Here is a 21,893-nt window from a genome sequence, read left to right as displayed (position 1 = left end):
TCATCGTTCCTTGTTATTGGGAGTACTTTACTTGGTTGCCATCTTGTTGCTGTATTTGTCCATGTATGGTTGAACTGCCTCCCACACCTGTAGCAGAGAGTAGGCAGACAATGTCATTATGACATGATTTTGGACCAAACGGCCTTACTAAAATGTGTCAGGGATACTTGCCTTTTGCTCTTGGAGGAGAGTGTGAGCAGCCTCTATGTCAGGACTCATGCACCGATCATTATCCCAAGGGCTGGTGAGAGAAGTTGGTCAACAACGTGTTTAGCGCTGCGAGTCACTCGTTACATGATTCAAATCAAATGCTTCAAAAATTGCAGATATACAAGCTCATAACACGGCACAGAGTGCCGCGCCATGAGCTTGTAGATCTGCTATTTTTGAAAAATCTTGAACATTTGTGCAAATTGAATATATATTCTACAAATGTCTTCTAAATCCTAACAGTTTTTATTATATGTTGCTATATCAGTGGTGCCCCCAAAATGATATTTATTTGGCCGTGGACCCCCATCTCAAAATAGAAGCCCCCCAGAAGCACAACTCTGAGTAAAAAATGTTCGGTTTAAAAAAAAAAAAAAATCTATATATATATATTCAAAGATTTGCACACCTCTTCAAGATTTTTCAAAAATAGCAGATCTACAAGCTCGTAGTGCGGCACTCGGTGCCGCGCTATGAGCTTGTATATCTGCTATTTTTTTAATAGCCAAAGTAATCTAAAATGAAAGATGCGTTCCCGGTCTTAAAGGGTTACAAAATGGATGGGTTTCCTGCCCAAGATTCTTAGCGTAGTGTTTGTTTTCCATCAATGCGCAGCTCTTACCTGACCACAGAACGCAGCAGGTCGTAGACCTTCTCCAGAGGATCAGTGGTCCTCAGAGGACGGAGGAACTCCAAGGCCTGACAGGAGGCAAGCAACTCAATAGCCAGCACTGTAGACGAGATATCAAGAGACATCTCACTCAACCACTTTCAACCTAGTCTTGTAAGACAACAGCCAAGTTTCACTCATTCGCTTTCAAGCTAACACCCCTATTTTGGGCACGTAATGACCTAATCCATGAAACCTCTGTATGACCCCTGCATATATCCCAATAACTGCCCGACAGATTGACTTCAAACTTGGCATATTGCCGAGGGACTGCAGTGCCGAGTTGGAAAGTTAGGTCAGATCAGCGGTTGTCCAGAAATATAAATCCACAAATCTCTCCTTCTGTCTGTCCCTTTTCTGCCCATATATGAAGATCTGCCTGTAATTTTCCCCTTTACAGTATGTCCATCAATATATAGACTCATAGACTGGCTTCCAAGTACTATGGTAATGGGTCATTAGCCATAGTGGTTAAATTTACACCATCACACCAAACACCATGTCATAAAATGACATGGAGCTATCCAGTCTACCCACTACCATACTTATTTAATCAAAAACTACTGACGTGTTGTTTACATACACACTACACAAGCATAACTGGAAGACAGACAAACCCATAGATAGACACAGTACAGACATTCTGTGCAATGTTTTGAGGAGATATTCAGTGTGTCCTCCACAGACCCGCAGCCAGACACAGATACAGACATTGGTGGATTTTCGGTTCTGGGCAACCATTGGTCCATCCAAATTCTCAATCGGCACAAACCATCCTCGGGTCATCATAGGCGACACACGTTTCAAGTCGATTGGTCGGACTGTGCCCAAGTTATGCCTGGTACACACACACACACACACACACACACACACACACACACACACACAGGCTTCTGGAATGTAGTTATATGCACCATTTACATATTGAGTAGAGCGCAAATTACAGTACCTTGCTCTACATGCTCCACTACTCTCAGAGCTTTCCTAGCAGCCCAGCCACCCATAGACACGTGGTCTTCTGTCGCTGCACTGGTAGATAGGGAATCAACTGAGGATGGGTGGCATAGGGTCTTGCTCTCAGACACTACACAGGGAAGACACAAAAGCCTCTGTTTACAGAACATACTCCCTCAAAATTCGCTCCCTTGATAATTAGTAGGTGCCTGCAGCATGAGACACTGTCGATTATGGAAATGACCTCTTCTTCACAGGACTGAAAGGCCCAGGTAAGGTCACCTGAATGCCAGTGGTGAAAAAAGTACTCACATTATCTACTTAAGTCAAAAAAATGATACTGCAAAGTAGAAATACTCTGTTACAAGTAAAAGTCCGGAATTCAAAATATACTTGACAAATGTATTGGTAACAAAATGTACTTAAAGTACCAAAAGTAAAAGTACTCATTATGCATAGTGTCCCATTTCAAAAGTTCAATATGTATACAAATCTTTTGAGAATAGCAGCTCTACAAGCTCGCGCTGTGAGCTTGTAGATCGGCTATTTTCAAATAGCTGAAGTATGCTAAAGGGGTTAATGCATGTTTTGTTTTTTCACAATTGGGTCACTACCGAAACGAAAGTTTGTCACTACCGAAACGAAAGTTAAATACGAAAAAATCACTAACGGTGCGTTTTAACAGCGGGTGACTCTCGGGCGATGCCGGGCAACATCGCCCAAAAGATAATGAAAGAATATGAGAGCTGGCGATCGGGCGAAGTGGGCGGGGGGGCGATGAAAGATGGATTTTCTTTATCTTTTTGGACGATGTCGCCCAGTATCGCCCGCTGTTAAAACGCACCGTAAGTGTGGAGGCCAAAATCGTCCCCCCAAAAACCTGTTAGGAGTACGTTTCAGGCAATTTAGAGTTGATTGGTAGTACTTTGTAGTGACTTTTTTTGGTCCCTAACATTCATCGAGCTCTGGACTTAGTAAATTTATTTTTTCACCATTGGGTCACTACCGAAACGAAAGTTTGTCACTACCGAAACGAAAGTTAAATCCGAAATAATCACTAAGTGTGGAGGCCAAAATCGTCCCCCCAAAAACCTGTTAGGAGTACGTTTCACGCAATTTAGAGTTGATTGGTAGTACTTTGTCGTGACTTTTTTTGGTCCCTAACATTCATCGAGCTCTGGACTTAGTACATTTATTTTTTAACCATTGGGTCACTACCGAAACGAAAGTTTGTCACTACCGAAACGAAAGTTAAATCCGAGAGGCCAAAATCGTCCCCCCAAAAACCTGTTAGGAGGACATTTCAGGCAATTTAGAGATGATTGGTAGTACTTTGTAGTGGAGTAATTTTTTTTTCACCATTGTGTCACTACCGAAACGTTTTTTTGTCACTACCGAAACGAAAGTTAAATCCGAAAAAATCACTAAGTGTGGAGGCCAAAATCGTCCCCCCAAAAACCTGTTAGGAGTACGTTTCAGGCAATTTAGAGTTGATTGGTAGTACTTTGTAGTGGAGTAATTTTTCTTCACCATTGTGTCACTACCGAAACGTTTTTGGATCACTACCGAAACGAAATTAAATCCGAAAAAATCACTAACTGTGGAGGCCAAAATCGTCCCCCCAAAAACCTGCTAGGAGTACGTTTCAGGCAATTTAGAGTTGATTGGTAGTACTTTGTAGTGGAGTCATTTTTTTCACCATTGTTTCACTACCGAAACGTTTTTGTGTCACTAGTACCGAAACGAAAGTTAAATCCGAAAAAATCTATAAGTGTGGAGGCCAAAATCGTCCCCCCAAAAACCTGTTAGGAGTACGTTTCAGGCAATTTAGAGTTGATTGGTAGTACTTTGTAGTGGAGTAATTGTTTTTTTTTCACCATTGTGTCACTACCGAAACGTTTTTGTGTCACTACCGAAACGAAAGTTAAATCCGAAAAGATCACTAAGTGTGGAGGCCAAAATCGTCCCCCCAAAAACCTGTTAGGAGTACGTTTCAGGCAATTTAGAGTTGATTGGTAGTACTTTGTAGTGGAGTAATTTTTTTTCACCATTGTGTCACTACCGAAACGTTTTTGTGTCACTAGTACCGAAACGAAAGTTAAATCCGAAAAAATCACTAAGTGTGGAGGTCAAAATCGTCCCCCCAAAAACCTGTTAGGAGTACGTTTCAGGCAATTTAGAGTTAATTTGTAGTACTTTGTAGTGGAGTAATTTTTTTTTCACCATTGTGTCACTACCGATACGTTTTTGTGTCACTACCGAAACGAAAGTTAAATCCGAAAAATTCACTAAGTGTAGAGGCCAAAATCGTCCCCCCAAAAACCTGTTAGGAGTACGTTTCAGGCAATTTAGAGTTGATTGGTAGTACTTTGTAGTGGAGTAATTTTTTTTCACCATTGTGTCACTACCGAAACGTTTTTGTGTCACTACCGAAACGAAAGTTAAATCCGAAAAAATCACGAAGTGTGGAGGCCAAAATCGTCCGCCCAAAAACCTGTTAGGAGTACGTTTAAGGTAATTTAGAGTTGATTGGTAGTACTTTGTAGCGGAGTAATTGTTTTTTTTTCACCTTTGTGTCACTACCGAAACGTTTTTGTGTCACTACCGAAACGAAAGTTAAATCCGAAAAAATCAATTAGTGTGGAGGCCAAAATCGTCCCCCCAAAAACCTGTTAGGAGTACGTTTCAGGCAATTTAGAGTTAATTGGTAGTACTTTGTAGTGGAGTAATTTATTTTTTCACCATTGTGTCACTACCGAAACGTTTTTGTGTCACTACCGAAACGAAAGTTAAATCCGAAAAAATCACTAATGTGGAGGCCAAAATCGTCCCCCCAAAAACCTGTTAGGAGTACGTTTCAGGCAATTTAGAGTTGATTGGTAGTACTTTGTAGTGGAGTAATTCTTTTTTTTTCACCTTTGTGTCACTACCGAAACGTTTTTGTGTCACTACCGAAACGAAAGTTAAATCCGAAAAAATCACTAAGTGTGGAGGCCAAAATCGTCCCCCCAAAAACCTGTTAGGAGTACGTTTCAGGCAATTTAGAGTTGATTGGTAGTACTTTGGAGTGACTTTTTTTGGTCCCTAACATTCATCGAGCTCTGGACTTAGTACATTTATTTTTTCACCATTGGGTCACTACCGAAACGAAAGTTAAATCCAAAAAAATCACTAAGTGTGGAGGCCAAAATCGTCCACCCAAAAACCTGTTAGGAGTACGTTTCAGGCAATTTAGAGTTGATTGGTAGTACTTTGTAGTGACTTTTTTTGGTCCCTAACATTCATCGAGCTCTGGACTTAGTAAATGTATTTTTTCACCATTGGGTCACTACCGAAACGAAAGTTTGTCACTACCGAAACGAAAGTTAAATCCGAAAAAGTGTGTGGAGGCCAAAATCGTCCCCCAAAAAACCTGTTCGGAGTACGTTTCAGGCAATTTAGAGTTTATAATCAAAATTGACAAAGTAACTAGTAACTAAAGTTTTCAAATGATTGTAGTGGAGTAAAAGTACAATATTTATACCTGAGATGTAGTGGAGTATAAGTAAAAGTATTGAAAATTGGAAATACTCCAGTAAAGTAAAAAAAATAGATCTTCTAAAGATCTTGAAAATGTTTTGAGTTTAACGAACATTCTAACATCATACGAGGGTCTCTGGCAACACAATATTATCAGGTTGTCTGTCTGATTTACGCTCCCATCGTACAACGGTGTATAGGCCTACATTGATTTATATGTCATGGTAGATTCATGCTGGGACACAGCGCCTTTTCATGCTGGGAAAAAAGTAATGAAAAATATGAATGGCTCCAATCAGAGAGCTTCTGAGCCTAATGTTAAAGTCCATTCCTGGAGTAGCCCCTAAACCATTAACCTTTTAACCTTTTTATTACGGTGTCTTCTCCATCTCTTGTAAATTACAAACATTTACAAAAAAAAATCATCATCATTTGTTTTTACGTCTAGACTTTGTCTTATAGATCTGCTATTTTCAAATGGCCGAAATGTATATCGGGCTGAGGTGGGTAATGTATGTTTTGTAATAATAATCAAAATCTCCAAAGTAACTAGTTCATAAAGCTATCAAATAATTGTAGTGAAGTAAAAGTACAATATTTGCCTCCTGAGATGTAGTGGAGTAGAAGTAAAAGTACTGAAAATGGGAAAAACTACTAGTAAAGTAAAAAATAGCCAACCTCAAAACTGTACTTAAAGGACGACTTCACCGATTTTCAACCTATCTTCATATAATTGCTCCTCACTAATGTTCATTATAAAATGGTAACTTTTTTTTCTACTTGGTCTGTGTCTCAGAGGAGAGCTGTGGACAGTTCAGAAACCCGTCTACCAGTGACATCATCGTTAGGCAGGATTTTTTTTCCCAACAAGATTTCAATTTTTGTATTTAGATTGTTTTAACGCGAGAACAATGGCTTCCATTATTGCATTGCAACATTCCGGGAATACAAAGCCTGCAGTTTCTATTAGCTTGGATTCCCCATCGATGATGTCACTGGTAGACGGGTTTCTGAACTGTCCACAGCCCTCCTCTGAGACACAGAGTGAGTAGAAGATTTTACCATTTTATCATGAGCATTAGTGAGGACCAATTATATGAAGACAGGTTGAAAATGGGTGAAGTCGTCATTTAAGTAAAGTACTAAAGTAAACTTAGTTGCTTAAACACCACTGTCTCTGCATACCTAAGGCAGCAGCAGTGCAGTGGGCGATCATGAAGCCTGAGTTGAAACCTCCGTCTGCGACCAGGAAGGCAGGAAGCCCACTGAGGGATGGATTGACCAGCCTCTCAATCCTCCTCTCACTGATACTGGACAGCTCGTGGATTCCTATGGCCAGGTAGTCTAGTACCTGGAGGGAATTACACAAACCAAAAACCAAAAAACACAATGTTCTATGATCACTGACATGGATGGATGACATGACACAGATGCTTTCCCTGTTTTAATGGGTTGAACTAAAGAAACTATTTCCCAGAGCATTTATAATGGTTAAGGTTAGTAATATACTATTTCATATGGTAGCATTGAAAGTAATTCTGTTAGGCACATTAATGTGACAAATAAGACAATATGGCTCCAACAATATTAATAGTAATAGCAGTAGCACTTTACAATAATGACCCGTTATAAAGCATTTATAAACGTTTATAAGTAGTTTGTAGACTATTAACAAATCATTAACAACCTGTTTGTTGACATTCGTAAATGATTACTAAAACCTTTATAACTACAGTTACAAATCATTTGTAAAGTATTAGTAAGTAGTGAACTATTCATGAATAAGCCATGTATATACATCTGTAAAAGATTATTAAATCATTTGTAACGACCCATTCTAAAGCATTTATAAACGTTTATAAGCAGTTTGTAGACTATTAACAAATCATTAACAACCTGTTTATTGACATTCGTAAATGATTACTAAAACCTTTATAACTACGGTTACAAATCATCTATAAAGGTATTAGTAACTATTCATGAATAAGCCATGTATAATACATCTGTAAATGATTATTAAATCATTTGTAACTGATGTTACATAATATATACAAGCTATTGGTAGCTTGTTCATGTTTAACATATGCTTTGTTATGTTATTATGTGCCCTATAGTAAAGTGAAGACAGTTCATCATTTACAACTGTCTGTTAATGTGTTTGTTCATGTTTAACATGCTTTGTAAAACATTCCTAAAATATCTATAAATCCTTTGTACATGTTATTATGTGCCCTACAGTAAAGTGAAGACAGTTCATCATTTATGACTGTCTGTTAATGTGGACTTTCTCCTTACCTGTTGCAAACTACCTGGCTTTCATGAATGCAGACACCAAACAATTACTAGAATTATCATTCATGTTAAGCAAATGATGCGTAAGACATTCGTAAAGAGTATGTAAACCATTTGTGGTGTTAGGGACCAAAAAAGTCACTACAAAGTACTACCAATCAACTCTAAATTGCCTGAAACGTACTCCTAACAGGTTTTTGGGGGGACGATTTTGGCCTCCACACTTAGTGATTATTTCGGATTTAACTTTCGTTTCGGTGGTGACCAACTTTCGTTTCGGTAGTTTGATTACAAAATGTAAGTTGTGTAAAAAATAATCTGACTATACTAAGTTGTTATTTGTTTGTTTAAGTCAGGCTATACTCTACTCAGAGTCATAAGTTTACAAAATGTACTAAAGTACAGTGAACGTCTGTGCGGTTTGTCTTCATCACTGAAAATAACGTACATGTAAACTGATGTCATGTGCAGTTGGGGTGAAGAAACACAACCATTTCACTCCTAATAATACCTATTTGATTTGACATCCTGACTTGCTGCTGTAGCTGAGGCTTGAACCTGTTACCTGCGGCTCACTAGTCAGTGACTCTATCCATTCACCTACAGCTGTTTCCTTGGAATCTGCGGTTCTGAAACGTTTTGTTGTCAACCCCCCAAATTGACATGTATTTGGGCAGTGGACCCCAATGTGAAAAGATGTAGTGTCAGGGCCCCCCATGAAAAAGATTTATATTTATGCTGTAACACATTTTTTTTAAAGTTATTTGTCTTGTTTGTTGTTCAAGTCAAAGCACCAGGAAGGCTGTACTTGTCAGCCATCTGTTAGCTCAATGGGTTGAGACGCAGTATTCATGATCCAGAGGCCATGAGTTCAAATCCCATTGATGTCTTTCCTATGATTCTTTCCTTTGCAGACTGGCTTCCAGAAGATCAAGTGAAAACTACCAGGAAGGCTATATTTGTCATCCAACTGTTAGCTCAATGGGTTGAGACGCAGTATACATGATCCAGAGGCCATGAGTTCAAATCCCATTGATGTCTTTCCTTTGCAGACTGGCTTCCAGAAGATCAACTGAAAACTACCAGGAAGGCTGTACTTGTCAGCCATCTGTTAGCTCAATGGGTTGAGACGCAGTATTCATGATCCAGAGGCCATGAGTTCAAATCCCATTGATGTCTTTCCTATGATTCTTTCCTTTGCAGACTGGCTTCCAGAAGATCAACTGAAAACTACCAGGAAGGCTGTACTTGTCAGCCATCTGTTAACTCAATGGGTTGAGACGCAGTATACATGATCCAGAGGCCATGAGTTCAAATTCTAGACTTCTAGAAAAACAAGTTAAAACCACCAGAAAACCTGTAACTCTCAGCCAACAGCATAGCTCAACTGGTAGAGCGTCTGTCCAATAACATGACTTGCCTTGACTTGAGAGGGTTCGATTCCCACTCGAGTGAAATGTCCCCGGTAACTTGGGGCAACGGATAAATTGACTGATATCCTTAGTGATGCTTCCCTTTGCAGACTAACTTCTAGAAAAACAAGTTAAAACCACCAGGAAACCTGTAACTCTCAGCCAACAGCATAGCTCAACTGGTAGAGCGTCTGTCCAATAACATGACTTGACTTGACTTGAGTGGGTTCGATTCCCACTCGAGTCAAGTGTCCCCGGTAACTTGGGGCAACGGATAAATTCACTGATATCCTTAGTGATGCTTCCCTTTGCAGACTAACTTCTAGAAAAACAAGTTAAAACCACCAGGAAACCTGTAACTCTCAGCCTACAGCATAGCTCAACTGGTAGAGCGTCTGTCCAATGACTTGACTTGACTTGAGTGGGTTCGATTCCCACTTGAGTCAAGTGTCCCCGGTATCTTGGGGCAACGGATAAATTGACTGATATCCTTAGTGATGCTTCCCTTTGCAGACTAACTTCTAGAAAACAAGTTAAAACCACCAGGAAACCTGTAACTCTCAGCCAACAGCATAGCTCGACTGGTAGAGCGTCTGTCCAATAACATGACTTGACTTGAGTGGGTTCTAACTTGTTTTAACTTGTTTTTCTAGAAGTTAGTCTGCAAAGGGAAGCATCACTAAGGATATCAGTGAATTTATCCGTTGCCCCAAGTTACCGGGGACACTTGACTCGAGTGGGAATCGAACCCACTCAAGTCAAGTCAAGTCATGTTATTGGACAGACGCTCTACCAGTTGAGCTATGCTGTTGGCTGAGAGTTACAGGTTTCCTGGTGGTTTTAACTTGTTTTTCTAGAAGTTAGTCTGCAAAGGGAAGCATCACTAAGGATATCAGTCAATTTATCCGTTGCCCCAAGTTACCGGGGACATTTCACTCGAGTGGGAATCGAACCCTCTCAAGTCAAGGCAAGTCATGTTATTGGACAGACGCTCTACCAGTTGAGCTATGCTGTTGGCTGAGAGTTACAGGTTTTCTGGTGGTTTTAACTTGTTTTTCTAGAAGTCTAGAATTTGAACTCATGGCCTCTGGATCATGTATACTGCGTCTCAACCCATTGAGTTAACAGATGGCTGACAAGTACAGCCTTCCTGGTAGTTTTCAGTTGATCTTCTGGAAGCCAGTCTGCAAAGGAAAGAATCATAGGAAAGACATCAATGGGATTTGAACTCATGGCCTCTGGATCATGAATACTGCGTCTCAACCCATTGAGCTAACAGATGGCTGACAAGTACAGCCTTCCTGGTAGTTTTCAGTTGATCTTCTGGAAGCCAGTCTGCAAAGGAAAGACATCAATGGGATTTGAACTCATGGCCTCTGGATCATGTATACTGCGTCTCAACCCATTGAGCTAACAGTTGGATGACAAATATAGCCTTCCTGGTAGTTTTCACTTGATCTTCTGGAAGCCAGTCTGCAAAGGAAAGAATCATAGGAAAGACATCAATGGGATTTGAACTCATGGCCTCTGGATCATGAATACTGCGTCTCAACCCATTGAGCTAACAGATGGCTGACAAGTACAGCCTTCCTGGTGCTTTGACTTGAACAACAAACAAGACAAATAACTTTAAAAAAAATGTGTTACAGCATAAATATAAATCTTTTTCATGGGGGGCCCTGACACTACATCTTTTCACATTGGGGTCCACTGCCCAAATACATGTCAATTTGGGGGGTTGACAACAAAACGTTTCAGAACCGCAGATTCCAAGGAAACAGCTGTAGGTGAATGGATAGAGTCACTGACTAGTGAGCCGCAGGTAACAGGTTCAAGCCTCAGCTACAGCAGCAAGTCAGGATGTCAAATCAAATAGGTATTATTAGGAGTGAAATGGTTGTGTTTCTTCACCCCAACTGCACATGACATCAGTTTACATGTACGTTATTTTCAGTGATGAAGACAAACCGCACAGACGTTCACTGTACTTTAGTACATTTTGTAAACTTATGACTCTGAGTAGAGTATAGCCTGACTTAAACAAACAAATAACAACTTAGTATAGTCAGATTATTTTTTACACAACTTACATTTTGTAATCAAACTACCGAAACGAAAGTTGGTCACCACCGAAACGAAAGTTAAATCCGAAATAATCACTAAGTGTGGAGGCCAAAATCGTCCCCCCAAAAACCTGTTAGGAGTACGTTTCAGGCAATTTAGAGTTGATTGGTAGTACTTTGTAGTGACTTTTTTGGTCCCTAACACCACAAATGGTTTACATACTCTTTACGAATGTCTTACGCATCATTTGCTTAACATGAATGATAATTCTAGTAATTGTTTGGTGTCTGCATTCATGAAAGCCAGGTAGTTTGCAACAGGTAAGGAGAAAGTCCACATTAACAGACAGTCATAAATGATGAACTGTCTTCACTTTACTGTAGGGCACATAATAACATGTACAAAGGATTTATAGATATTTTAGGAATGTTTTACAAAGCATGTTAAACATGAACAAACACATTAACAGACAGTTGTAAATGATGAACTGTCTTCACTTTACTATAGGGCACATAATAACATGTACTAAGGATTTATAGATACTTTAGGAATGTTTAACAAAGCATATGTTAAACATGAACAAGCTACCAATAGCTTGTATATATTATGTAACATCAGTTACAAATGATTCAATAATCATTTACAGATGTATTATACATGGCTTATTCATGAATAGTTACTAATACCTTTATAGATGATTTGTAACCGTAGTTATAAAGGTTTTAGTAATCATTTACGAATGTCAATAAACAGGTTGTTAATGATTTGTTAATAGTCTACAAACTGCTTATAAACGTTTATAAATGCTTTAGAATGGGTCGTTACAAATGATTTAATAATCTTTTACAGATGTATATAAATGGCTTATTCATGAATAGTTCACTACTTACTAATACTTTACAAATGATTTGTAACTGTAGTTATAAAGGTTTTAGTAATCATTTACGAATGTCAACAAACAGGTTGTTAATGATTTGTTAATAGTCTACAAACTACTTATAAACGTTTATAAATGCTTTATAACGGGTCATTATTGTAAAGTGCTACCGTAATAGCAGTAATAGCAATAGTAATATCTAACTATTATAGGCTAGCCTACAGTATGTGTCTTCTTATGCCTATAACACCAAACCACTGGAGATAAAGAAGTCAGTATTTGTTCCATCTGTGTGGTGCCTTCACCTTGGCTGGATACTCGCCATGGAAATTCCCACCAGAAATGGTCTCTCCACTGTCTGCAAACACCAGCTGGAGACTAATTAAGGATTCATAATGGAACTTTTTTAGTTTGGGGTCATTTTGAGTGTGGTCTGCACTGGTGGAAGAAGCGCTCAGATGTTTTACTTATAAGTAAAAGTAGCAATACCACAATATAAAAATACTCTGTTACAAGTTAAGGCCTGTGTTCAAAATGTTACTTGAGTAAAAGTACAAAAGTATTGGCATCAAAATATACTTAAAGTACCAAAAGTAAAAATACTAAAATGTTTGAAAATAGCAGATTTACAAGCTCACAACGCCATCAAATAGCCTAAGTATAAAATAGGGCTAAAGTGTTTAATGTATGTTTTATAATACAAGAATTTGTATCTGCAAAGTAACTAGTAACTAAAGTTTTCTAATTATTAGTAAAAGTACAATATTTGCCTTTGAGCAGTAGTGGAGTAGAAGTAAAAGTATCAACAATTGGAAATACTACAGTAAAGTAGAAAATACCTCAAAATTAGTCAAAAGAAGACCTCAAAATTATCAAAAAGTACATTACTTAACTTTTTAAGGTTACTTTACACCACTGGTGGTTTGCCAAACATTGCCCCCTGGTGGGAGAACATTTGTGTTACCAGTTAATCAGCCCTACCACACTATTGCCATTCCCTATCAGCCTTTAGGGAGACAAACACTAGATGGATACTGGGTTGTCAGTGGCACTGTTCAATTCTGTGGAGATCACCTTCTGGACGAAGGCTATGGTGTCTTTCACCACTCCGTGCACCTTGGACAGGGAGAAACGTTTTAACAGTTCATACAAAGATGACAACATTCTACGCAGTGGAATGTTACCCCCCCCCCCCCCCCCCCCCTATTTATTTTTCTTCTCTTGTACATTTTTTTCACTCTTCATACCAGTAACCTGTAAGCTGATTGTATGACATTCTGTATAGTAGTTGTGTATATCTGTCTGTCTCTTATGTCATCATGATTTGTGTGCATGGGGATCTCATCTTAAACAAGCTCAGTGCTTAATGAGTCTCCCAGTTTAGTAGACCTTGTATTGTGAATCTTTTGTACTTCCATGTACTGATGTTCTCATGTCTTACTAAATAAAGTACATCAATCAATCAATGGCGTCAGTTCAGCAAAAGCTAAGGTATGGCAAGGTTATAGGGTTGCCAACTCCCAGAGATTAAAATAAGGGACACCTATCCTGGGTGTGCGGCCGAAAACGTTTTTGAGGGTCAAAACCCCCGAAATGCATAGAAAACTATGCATTTCACCTATAACACAATACAAACACAATGGTCTTACACCTGCTTTAGGCTACTATTCATGATATATATATATTTTTCTTCTGGAGCCAAGGTATGGCATCTGCCATACCCAATTGACGCCCCTGATTCTGCGGCATAGTGGAAGCCTTCATACCCCATTTTGTTGATTGATTGATTGATTGATGTACTTTATTTAGTAAGACATGAGAACAGTACATGACAGTACATAACAGTACATGGAAGTACAAATTCGCAATACAAGGTCTACTAAACTGGATAGCTCATTAAGCACTTAGCTTGTTTAAGATGAGATCCCCAAGCACACAAATCATGATGACATATAAGAGACAGACAGATATACACACTACTATACAGAATGTCATACAATCAGTTTACAGGTTACTGGTATGAAGAGTGAAAAATATGTACAAAAGAAGAAAGAGAGAGGGGGGGGGGGGGTAGGTTAGGTTAGGACATGGGGTAGGTTAGGACTTGGACAGGCGCCATTTTTGAATTGCAGCCTCCTGAAGGTGTATCTTTAGGGCATTTATGAAAGTGAGTAGGGTTTTACACTCCTTTACTCCTTTTGGTAGGGCATTCCACATTTTTGACGAATAGCATGAGAACGAGTTCATTCCCTTTGTTGTGCCAAATCTGGGTTGAACATGATTTGTGGAGCTGCCTCTGGTGTTATGAAAAGTGTGTGTTCCCATACCGGGAGTCGAACTCGGGCCGCCTGGGTGAAAACCAGGAATCCTAACCGCTAGACCATATGGGAAGATCATTTAACAGCAACTGCACATTTGAAGACATTAGAAGTAAAGCCATTCTTAATAGTTTCTGCGCTAAACCACTGGTTGTGGGATCCGGGGACCCCCAGGGGTCCTTGAGGTGATTCCAGGGGGTCCCCAGGGAAAGGATTGATATCTAGGAGCCAAATGGTCCATTTTTTGTTAGCAGACCCTTATGGGTCCATTAGTTGGGAACCAAATTTGGTTCCATTTGTACACTCTTAAATGTAAAATATAAAAACACAAAAACATTATGATTTTACAGTGTAGATTGTGGTCCGAGAGATACCAATCGTATCACTAAAAGCTGAGAAAAGGTGTGTTAACAAAGGTCTTGGGTTGTGCCAAGATAGTGTACAAAAAGCATACACGTATACTCAACTCATCATACCTGAGGGATACAGCGCAGGGTGTATGCATCCTGGACACGATCGCATGATCTATGGCTCTCTGGGAGGAGAGGAAATACATAGCAGGAGGAAATCAATGGCAGGAAATGGCAGAGCGGCGAATGAAGTCACTCCTAAACGGGTCTAGATATATGCCCCCATAGGATAAAAGGTGTGTGTGTGTGTGTGTGTGTGTGTGTGTGTGCGTGTGTGTGCGCGCGTGCGTGTGCGCGTGCGCGTGCGCGTGCGCGTGTGCGTGTGTGTCAGTGGTGTAAAGTAACTAAGTACTGTACTTAAGTACAATTTTGAGTTACTTTTACTTTACTGGAGTATTTCCAATTGTCTATAATTTTACTTCTGCTCCACTACATCTCGGAGGCAAATATTGTACTTTTACTCCACTACAATTATTTGAAAACTTTAGTTACTTGTTACTTTGCAGATATAAATGATTACATTATAAAACGTACGTTAACCCCTTTAGCCTTATTTTATATCTATTTGAAAACCTGCGACGCGTTGTGAGCTTGTAGATCTGCTATTTTCAAACATTTTAGTGCTTTTAATTTTGGTACTTTAAGTACATTTTGATTCCAATAATTTTGTACATTTATTCAAGTACATTTTGGATTCCGGACTTTTACTTGTAACGGAGTACTTCTACATTGCAGTTTTGATACTTTTACTTAAGTAAAACATTTGAGTACTTTCTCCACCACTGCTGTGTGTGTGTGTGTGTGTGTGTGTGTGTGTGTGTGTGTGTGTGTGTGTGTGTGTGTGTGTGTGTGTGTGTGTGTGTGTGTGTGTGTGTGTGTGTGTGTGTGTGTGTGTGTGTGTGTGTGTGTGTGTGTGTGTGTACCTGAGATTTGGGAGGGGAAAACCTCAGAATCTAGGAGAGAACACATCCTCTCTGCTACCTCCATCTGACCTGGGTGTGGTCTCACTGCATGTACAGCTGACAGAACAATACAACACATAACAATGCAACAAACATCACTTTATGTATGGAGTAACTAACAAGTTATTTTCATTATCCACTGATCTTGTCCATTATTTTCTCAATTAATCATTTACATAGCTTGAGGAACCGAATATAACGTGGCGCCACTTTTCCATTGAACACAATGGACACGGCCGCCATGTATGTTCTATCTGTCGCCCTATTACTTTGAATGGTGTCCACGTTACCTATAGTCAATCAAATGTGGAAAAAAGAATAATGGCAAATGCCCAAGTATTTTCACTTGATGAATGACAAACAATAAATCAGTTATAAAAATGAAAATCAATCAAGTTACTGCCGATCAACTAATTGATTGACTAATTATTTCAGCACTCATTATACAACTCTCCAGCATGTGCGTGTATTTACACGTGTGTGTGTGTGTGTGTGTGTGTGTGTGTGTGTGTGTGTGTGTGTGTGTGTGTGTGTGTGTGTGTGTGTGTGTGTGTGTGTGTGTGTGTGTGTGTGTGTGTGTGTGTGTGTGTGTGTGTGTGTGTGCGCGTGTGCGTGTGTGCGTGCGCGTGTGTGTGCGTGTGTGTGCATACCACTATGGAAAGCCTTAGTTGTGCCCTTGAGGGCCTCCACAGTGAGGGCAGCGATGATGTCAGCTTGTCTGGCCACGGCCACAGCTCTCTCCACGGCCTCCGCGCCGAGAGACGTCATCATCTGAGTGCCGTTGGTCAACCCGAGCCCCTAATCAATGATCAATCATAATAAGAATTTCTCTAATGATGATAATTCAATGTACATTGTAGACTTATTTCCATCGTTGCTGCCGGTAAAAGGAGGATTGATTGAGCGTTGACCATAGACAGTATAAAAGAGAGTGACCCCAGACTTTACAGACCGTAAATGAATCCTATTTTTCAACGATTTCAAATCCGCCATCTTTAATATATACCAAAAAGCAACCGGAAATCAATCGCTAAATGAATGCTATTGGTTGGGTAGCTTGTCAATCAAGAGCGGGGGCAGGGAATGAATGCTATTGGTTGTGTAGCTTGTCAATCAAATCATCCCGCCCCTCCTAGAGAGCATACCCTACTTTATCATCAATTTTAAAATAAATGGGACCATAATTTACCAAAACGCATATCATGATGATTGAAAGAAGACTTTAAACTATAGCGACTGGAAGCATATAGTATTAATGACAATGTTTATTAAGGCAATAAAATCAAGTCTAAAGTTTGTCAAAAACCCATCCACTTGAGTGGAGAAATCTTTTTTTCGGACACCAGCTGGGGTAAAACAGCGAAACTACAGGCCATTCATATGAACTGTCACTTCCTATATAGACTCAATTTCAAAGCAGGAAGCTGGGCCCTTGGCGTTGACAGAGAGAGGTAAAGGACAGTTCTGCAAGAAAACAAGATTCACCCACTCCTAAAACCGTCCCATATTTCATGGCTTTGTCTCGGGGGGCCTGAAAATGAGTGTGCATGGAGGCTTGAAGCAGTGGTTCTCAAAGTGGGGTCCTTTGAGGGTACCATGGGGTCACCGGCAGCAACATTTGTTAACACCGCGTCACAATCATTTTAACCACTTTAACCATGTTTTATAGTTTGTTTGGCTATTCAAAAATAGCAGATCTACAAGCTCATATCGCGTCACTTACTTTGTGCCGCGCTATGAGCTTGTAAATCTGTTATTTTGGAAAAATCTTCAAAATGTCTGCAAATCTTTGAATATATATCTTTTTGCATCCTGGACATTTTTAACTCAAATCTTTGCTTCTGGGGGTCCCTGGCACGAAAGAGTTTGAGAACTACTGGCTTAAAGAATGAAGAACAAAAGCATGCCGGCCCATTTAGGCTGGTATACCTCCTTTGGCTTCAGCACTAGAGGTGTGAGTCCATGGCCCTCCAGCACCTGAAAAACACACATTGGACACAATCAATCAACGACTGCTTATTCCTTGATCAGTGGTTCTCAAAGTGGGGTCCGGGGACCCCCCACGGGTCCTTGAGGAGGTTCCAGGTGGTCCCCAGCAAAATGTGGTTTGATTGATTGATTGAATACTTAACCACACAGAAATGTAAACAGCACAAGTTATGCTGCAGTCAGACATTTAGGATAAAAGGATAACACACAAAAGTCCTGCAGACTCAATTGTTTCCATCGTGGTCCTGTTAGTACACATAAAAAAAAATAACGTTGGCTATCAAAAAATAGTAGATATACAGGCTCATTATAGATTTTTGTTTTTGGGGGGGGGACCTTGAAAGTGTTAGAAAAATTTGGAAACATATTTTAAAACACAAATCTTCTCTTCTGTGGGTCCCTGGCACAAAACCTTTTCAGATGGGGGTCTGTGGCCAGATACAGTACATATCAATCTGGGGGTCCTTGACATGAAAAGGTTTGAGAACCACTGTCCTATAGATCGCTCAAGGAGAATGACAGTGGAGATGCAGTTAACAGAGTGTATACATAGCGATAAGGGAACTCACTGCGGTGGCATCTGCCCAGCCTGTCTGCGGCGACCACATCCTGCCCTCGCCCATCAGACCCAGGGTGAGATGGGCCAGGGGGGCCAAGTCTCCGCTGGCACCCACCGTGCCCTTCTCCGGCACCCAGGACAGACAGGATGCTAGAACACACACACACACACACACACACACACACACACACACACACACACACACACACACACACACACACACACACACACACACAATTTGAAAGACATTTGATCCTTTAAAATCTGATTTGTGTTGTGTTTATTTTCCTATACTATTCATTCTAAAAATAAAAATAAATACCATTGAAAGCCTTCATCATGGTGTCAACCGTTTCCATGGAGACGCCACAGTGCCCTTTGGCCAGGACGTTGATTCTAAGAGCCAGCAACATGCGTGTTCTCTCTGCACTCAAGGGGGCGCCAACTCCTAAACGCACGTACAACACATTAAATTGAGTGGGGCCATTGGAGCATCTGCAAATAGCCTATAGTAGAAATTGGTGAATACAATGAAATATTGACGTGGTAACAATCATCACATATCCTACCAGCGCTGTGGGACCGAATCAGATTCTCCTGCAGCTCCCTACAGACAAGAAGAGAAGACAGCTGTTAGGCGGATACAGGATAGGTGGGCACTAGGGACATCTGGGCACCTCGAAATAAAATATTTGAAAAATAGTCTTAAGTATAATGTAATACATGATGTGAACATGCAGGTACATCATTATCATACTTAATGTTATCCTTCAACTTCTTGTTTATGCCCCAAAATGACTGCATATACAGGTTTTGTAGCAATTTGTAGCAATTGTATAAATATAAGACCTTAATTGTCGAATATTTAAACATGTTGTAATCATCTATAGGCTACTTTACTTTACGGGGTATAAAGGCATTATCAGATATGTACAGATCTACACGTGCTCTGATGGGACAAAGTTAACGCAACACCTTGGACATTGTTTATACAGGTGATGACTGACTGGTTTCTTCTCACAGACATAAGTTAATTTACAACCAACTTACGTGAGCTTTTCTTTTGGCACGAGTATGTTGGCAAACTTTCCGAACCCAGTGTTGACGCCATAAACAACTTCAGCAAGGAGGAAAAGTGTTGAAAAATGCCTTTAATAAATGATCTGTAAATTTGTAGCTGTTTTATATCAAATATTAACCATTCAAAGGAATTTTAGAGATGGAAGGAAAAAAGAAAGAAAGAAAGAAAGACTAAAAAATGACTGTGATAACTGAAAGGCCTACTTGTTTTGTCAATGAAGATGTATAACCTTTTGGGAAAGGGACTATAGGACTTTATGTAAATAGGCCACACACACACACACACACACACACACACACACACACACACACACACACACACACACACACGCGCGCACACGCACACACACACACAAACACACACACACACACAAACACACACACACACACACACGCACACGCACACGCACACGCACACACACACGCACACCATACCTCTGTTTTCTCTTATGATGGTCTCAATTACATTTCTTGCTCGAATGACTCTGGCTTCAGCCTCAGCTGTCAACTGAGGAGTCAAAACAGGTCAGGTCAGCTGTAGCGTGAATGTACTGTACTTAGTTACTTTCCACCACAGCCGACTTGTAGTTACTGTATTCCTTACCTTGATCTTGAACATGCCTTTCCCCAACAAGACCAGCTGAGCCGTGGTCAGACTGTTCCCGTCTAGATAAATGTACTGACATCACAGAAGAAATAGAGTTTTGTCACTTACTTACTGGCACTTATTGTAAGCACTGCATGGCACTCAGTACTTTATTACGAAAAAATGAAGTACAGAAAGAGGAGTATACCAACCTCTTTGGGTTCTTTATATGAGCTTTTCCTGGTGGCAATTAGTTAAGGGAGCATCTGAAGAGTTTCATTGCTTGAATAAAGTTGCACTTGATCGTCAAAAATATAGCACACATTAAAATATATTACACCTTCTATACATTCACAACTCTGCTTTAGTTGAAGGATACAAAGCTTTAGCCGGTGGAAATGTGTCCTCTGCCTCCATTACTTAAGAGAAAAACACAGCCAAATCGAATTAAATGCATCTGCACTGTAAAATCCCTGAGTGGTAATTTAGCTTCTAGTTAAAATATCACTCAGGGTTTTAATGTGTGCAGCTCAACAAGTGAGACGCATACAGGTAACCAGTTTCCCTTCATGCATGTATTCTGATTATATTAGTAATACTATAGGCAGTGGTGGAAAAAGTGCAAAAATGTTTTACTTAAGTAAAAGTAGCAACACAGCAATGTAGAAATACTCTTACAAGTAAAAGTCTGTGTAATCAAAATGTAAAAGTACAAAAGTATTGGCATCAAAATATACTTAAAGTACCAAAACTAAAAGTACTCAATATGCAGAATATTTTTTATATAAGTAATATAAGTTATCATATCTCTAAAATGTATAAAAATCTTTTGAAAAAGCAGATCTGCAAGCTCACAACACATCGCATTGCGACGTGTTGTCGCATTGCGACGTGCTTGTAGATCGGCTATTTTCAAATAGCCAAAGTTTAAATACGGCTGAAGTGGTTAGTGTATGTGTTGTAATAATAATCAAAATCTACAAAGTAACTAGTAACTAAAGTTTTCAAATAATTGTAGTGGAGTAAAAGTACAATGTTTGCCTCTAAGTGGAGTAGAAGTAAAAGTATTTGAAATTGGAAATACTCAAGCAAAGTACAAATACCTCCAAATTGTCCTGAGTACATGTACTTAGTTACTTTCCACCACTGACTATAGGCAAGAAGATTCCCACTGGAGGAATCATTAAGTAAAAAGTGAGATCTAATAGAGATGGCTGCATTGGCCAAACAAAATCCTTACCCAACTGCACAAAGTCATTGTCCTCCAGGATGTCCTTGACAAGATCTTCAGGGTGAAGGAGCTCTCCTCCCTGGCACCTCCGCACCACGAAGCCCACCTCCTTGTGCACCTTCTCCTCCGGCCTCCTAGCCTGGCCGTAGCGCCGCAGAGCCTCGGACCCCAGCCACCGGACGGAGGCCGCAGGGCCGCCGCAGGGCACCCGCAACCACTCGCCACGCACGCACACCGAGACACGATGCATCGCCGAGGAAGGACTCTGGAGCCTAGGACAGTGACGAAGGGGACGGAGAAATTGTGATAAAATAAGAAGTCGAACGATGTGTGGCCTCAGAGAGTTACTTGTGACACAAATCTAAAGAATGTATTGCCAAACCATGGCATAATAAACATTAACAGCCCTGCCTGACTCATTAAAGGTACGGTAAGTGATTTACTTTGGTTAAAATAAGTGTTAAATAGTTCTATATTCTGATAGTACTCATTGCAATAGAGTGTTTGCTCAGTAAAAGGAGTCTCTCCAGCTCTTTATTAGACAGTAAATGCTTTTTCAGTGCTCCCTCCTGATTGGCTTACATTTTTTCACCTACCTGGAAATGTACTATATTCTGTTTACTAAAGAGCTGGAGAGACTCTTGTGACCGAACAAACGCTCTGTAGCAATAATTACTATCAGAATATAGTACTTTAACCCTTTTAAATTCCAAGGCCCCCATAACTCTGAGAGTGTACAAATGGAACCAAATGGACCCGT

At 40.0% G+C, this 21,893-nt stretch overlaps 1 protein-coding gene across 1 annotated transcript; it reads right to left on the bottom strand.

Moving 5' to 3' along the window:
• Positions 1-27: 27 nt before the first annotated feature.
• On the bottom strand, positions 28-21,383 carry LOC311039630 (histidine ammonia-lyase-like; the record flags this gene model as incomplete). The annotated part of the gene is made up of 18 exons (XM_084049568.1): positions 28-87; positions 172-241; positions 833-941; positions 1,830-1,964; positions 6,539-6,704; positions 12,304-12,369; positions 13,034-13,114; positions 14,793-14,851; positions 15,650-15,745; positions 16,339-16,486; positions 17,618-17,665; positions 18,247-18,386; positions 18,559-18,684; positions 18,806-18,843; positions 19,287-19,353; positions 19,752-19,824; positions 19,921-19,995; positions 21,132-21,383. 18 exons carry the CDS (start codon positions 21,381-21,383, stop codon positions 28-30), a joined length of 1,809 nt encoding a protein of 602 aa, XP_083905694.1.
• Positions 21,384-21,893: the final 510 nt, after the last annotated feature.

The sequence above is a fragment of the Gymnoscopelus microlampas genome, assembly GCF_963454915.1.
Source record: "Gymnoscopelus microlampas genome assembly, chromosome: 23".
NCBI classification, from domain to species: Eukaryota; Metazoa; Chordata; class Actinopteri; order Myctophiformes; family Myctophidae; genus Gymnoscopelus; species Gymnoscopelus microlampas.
This window is presented reverse-complemented; position numbering and strand designations above follow the sequence as displayed.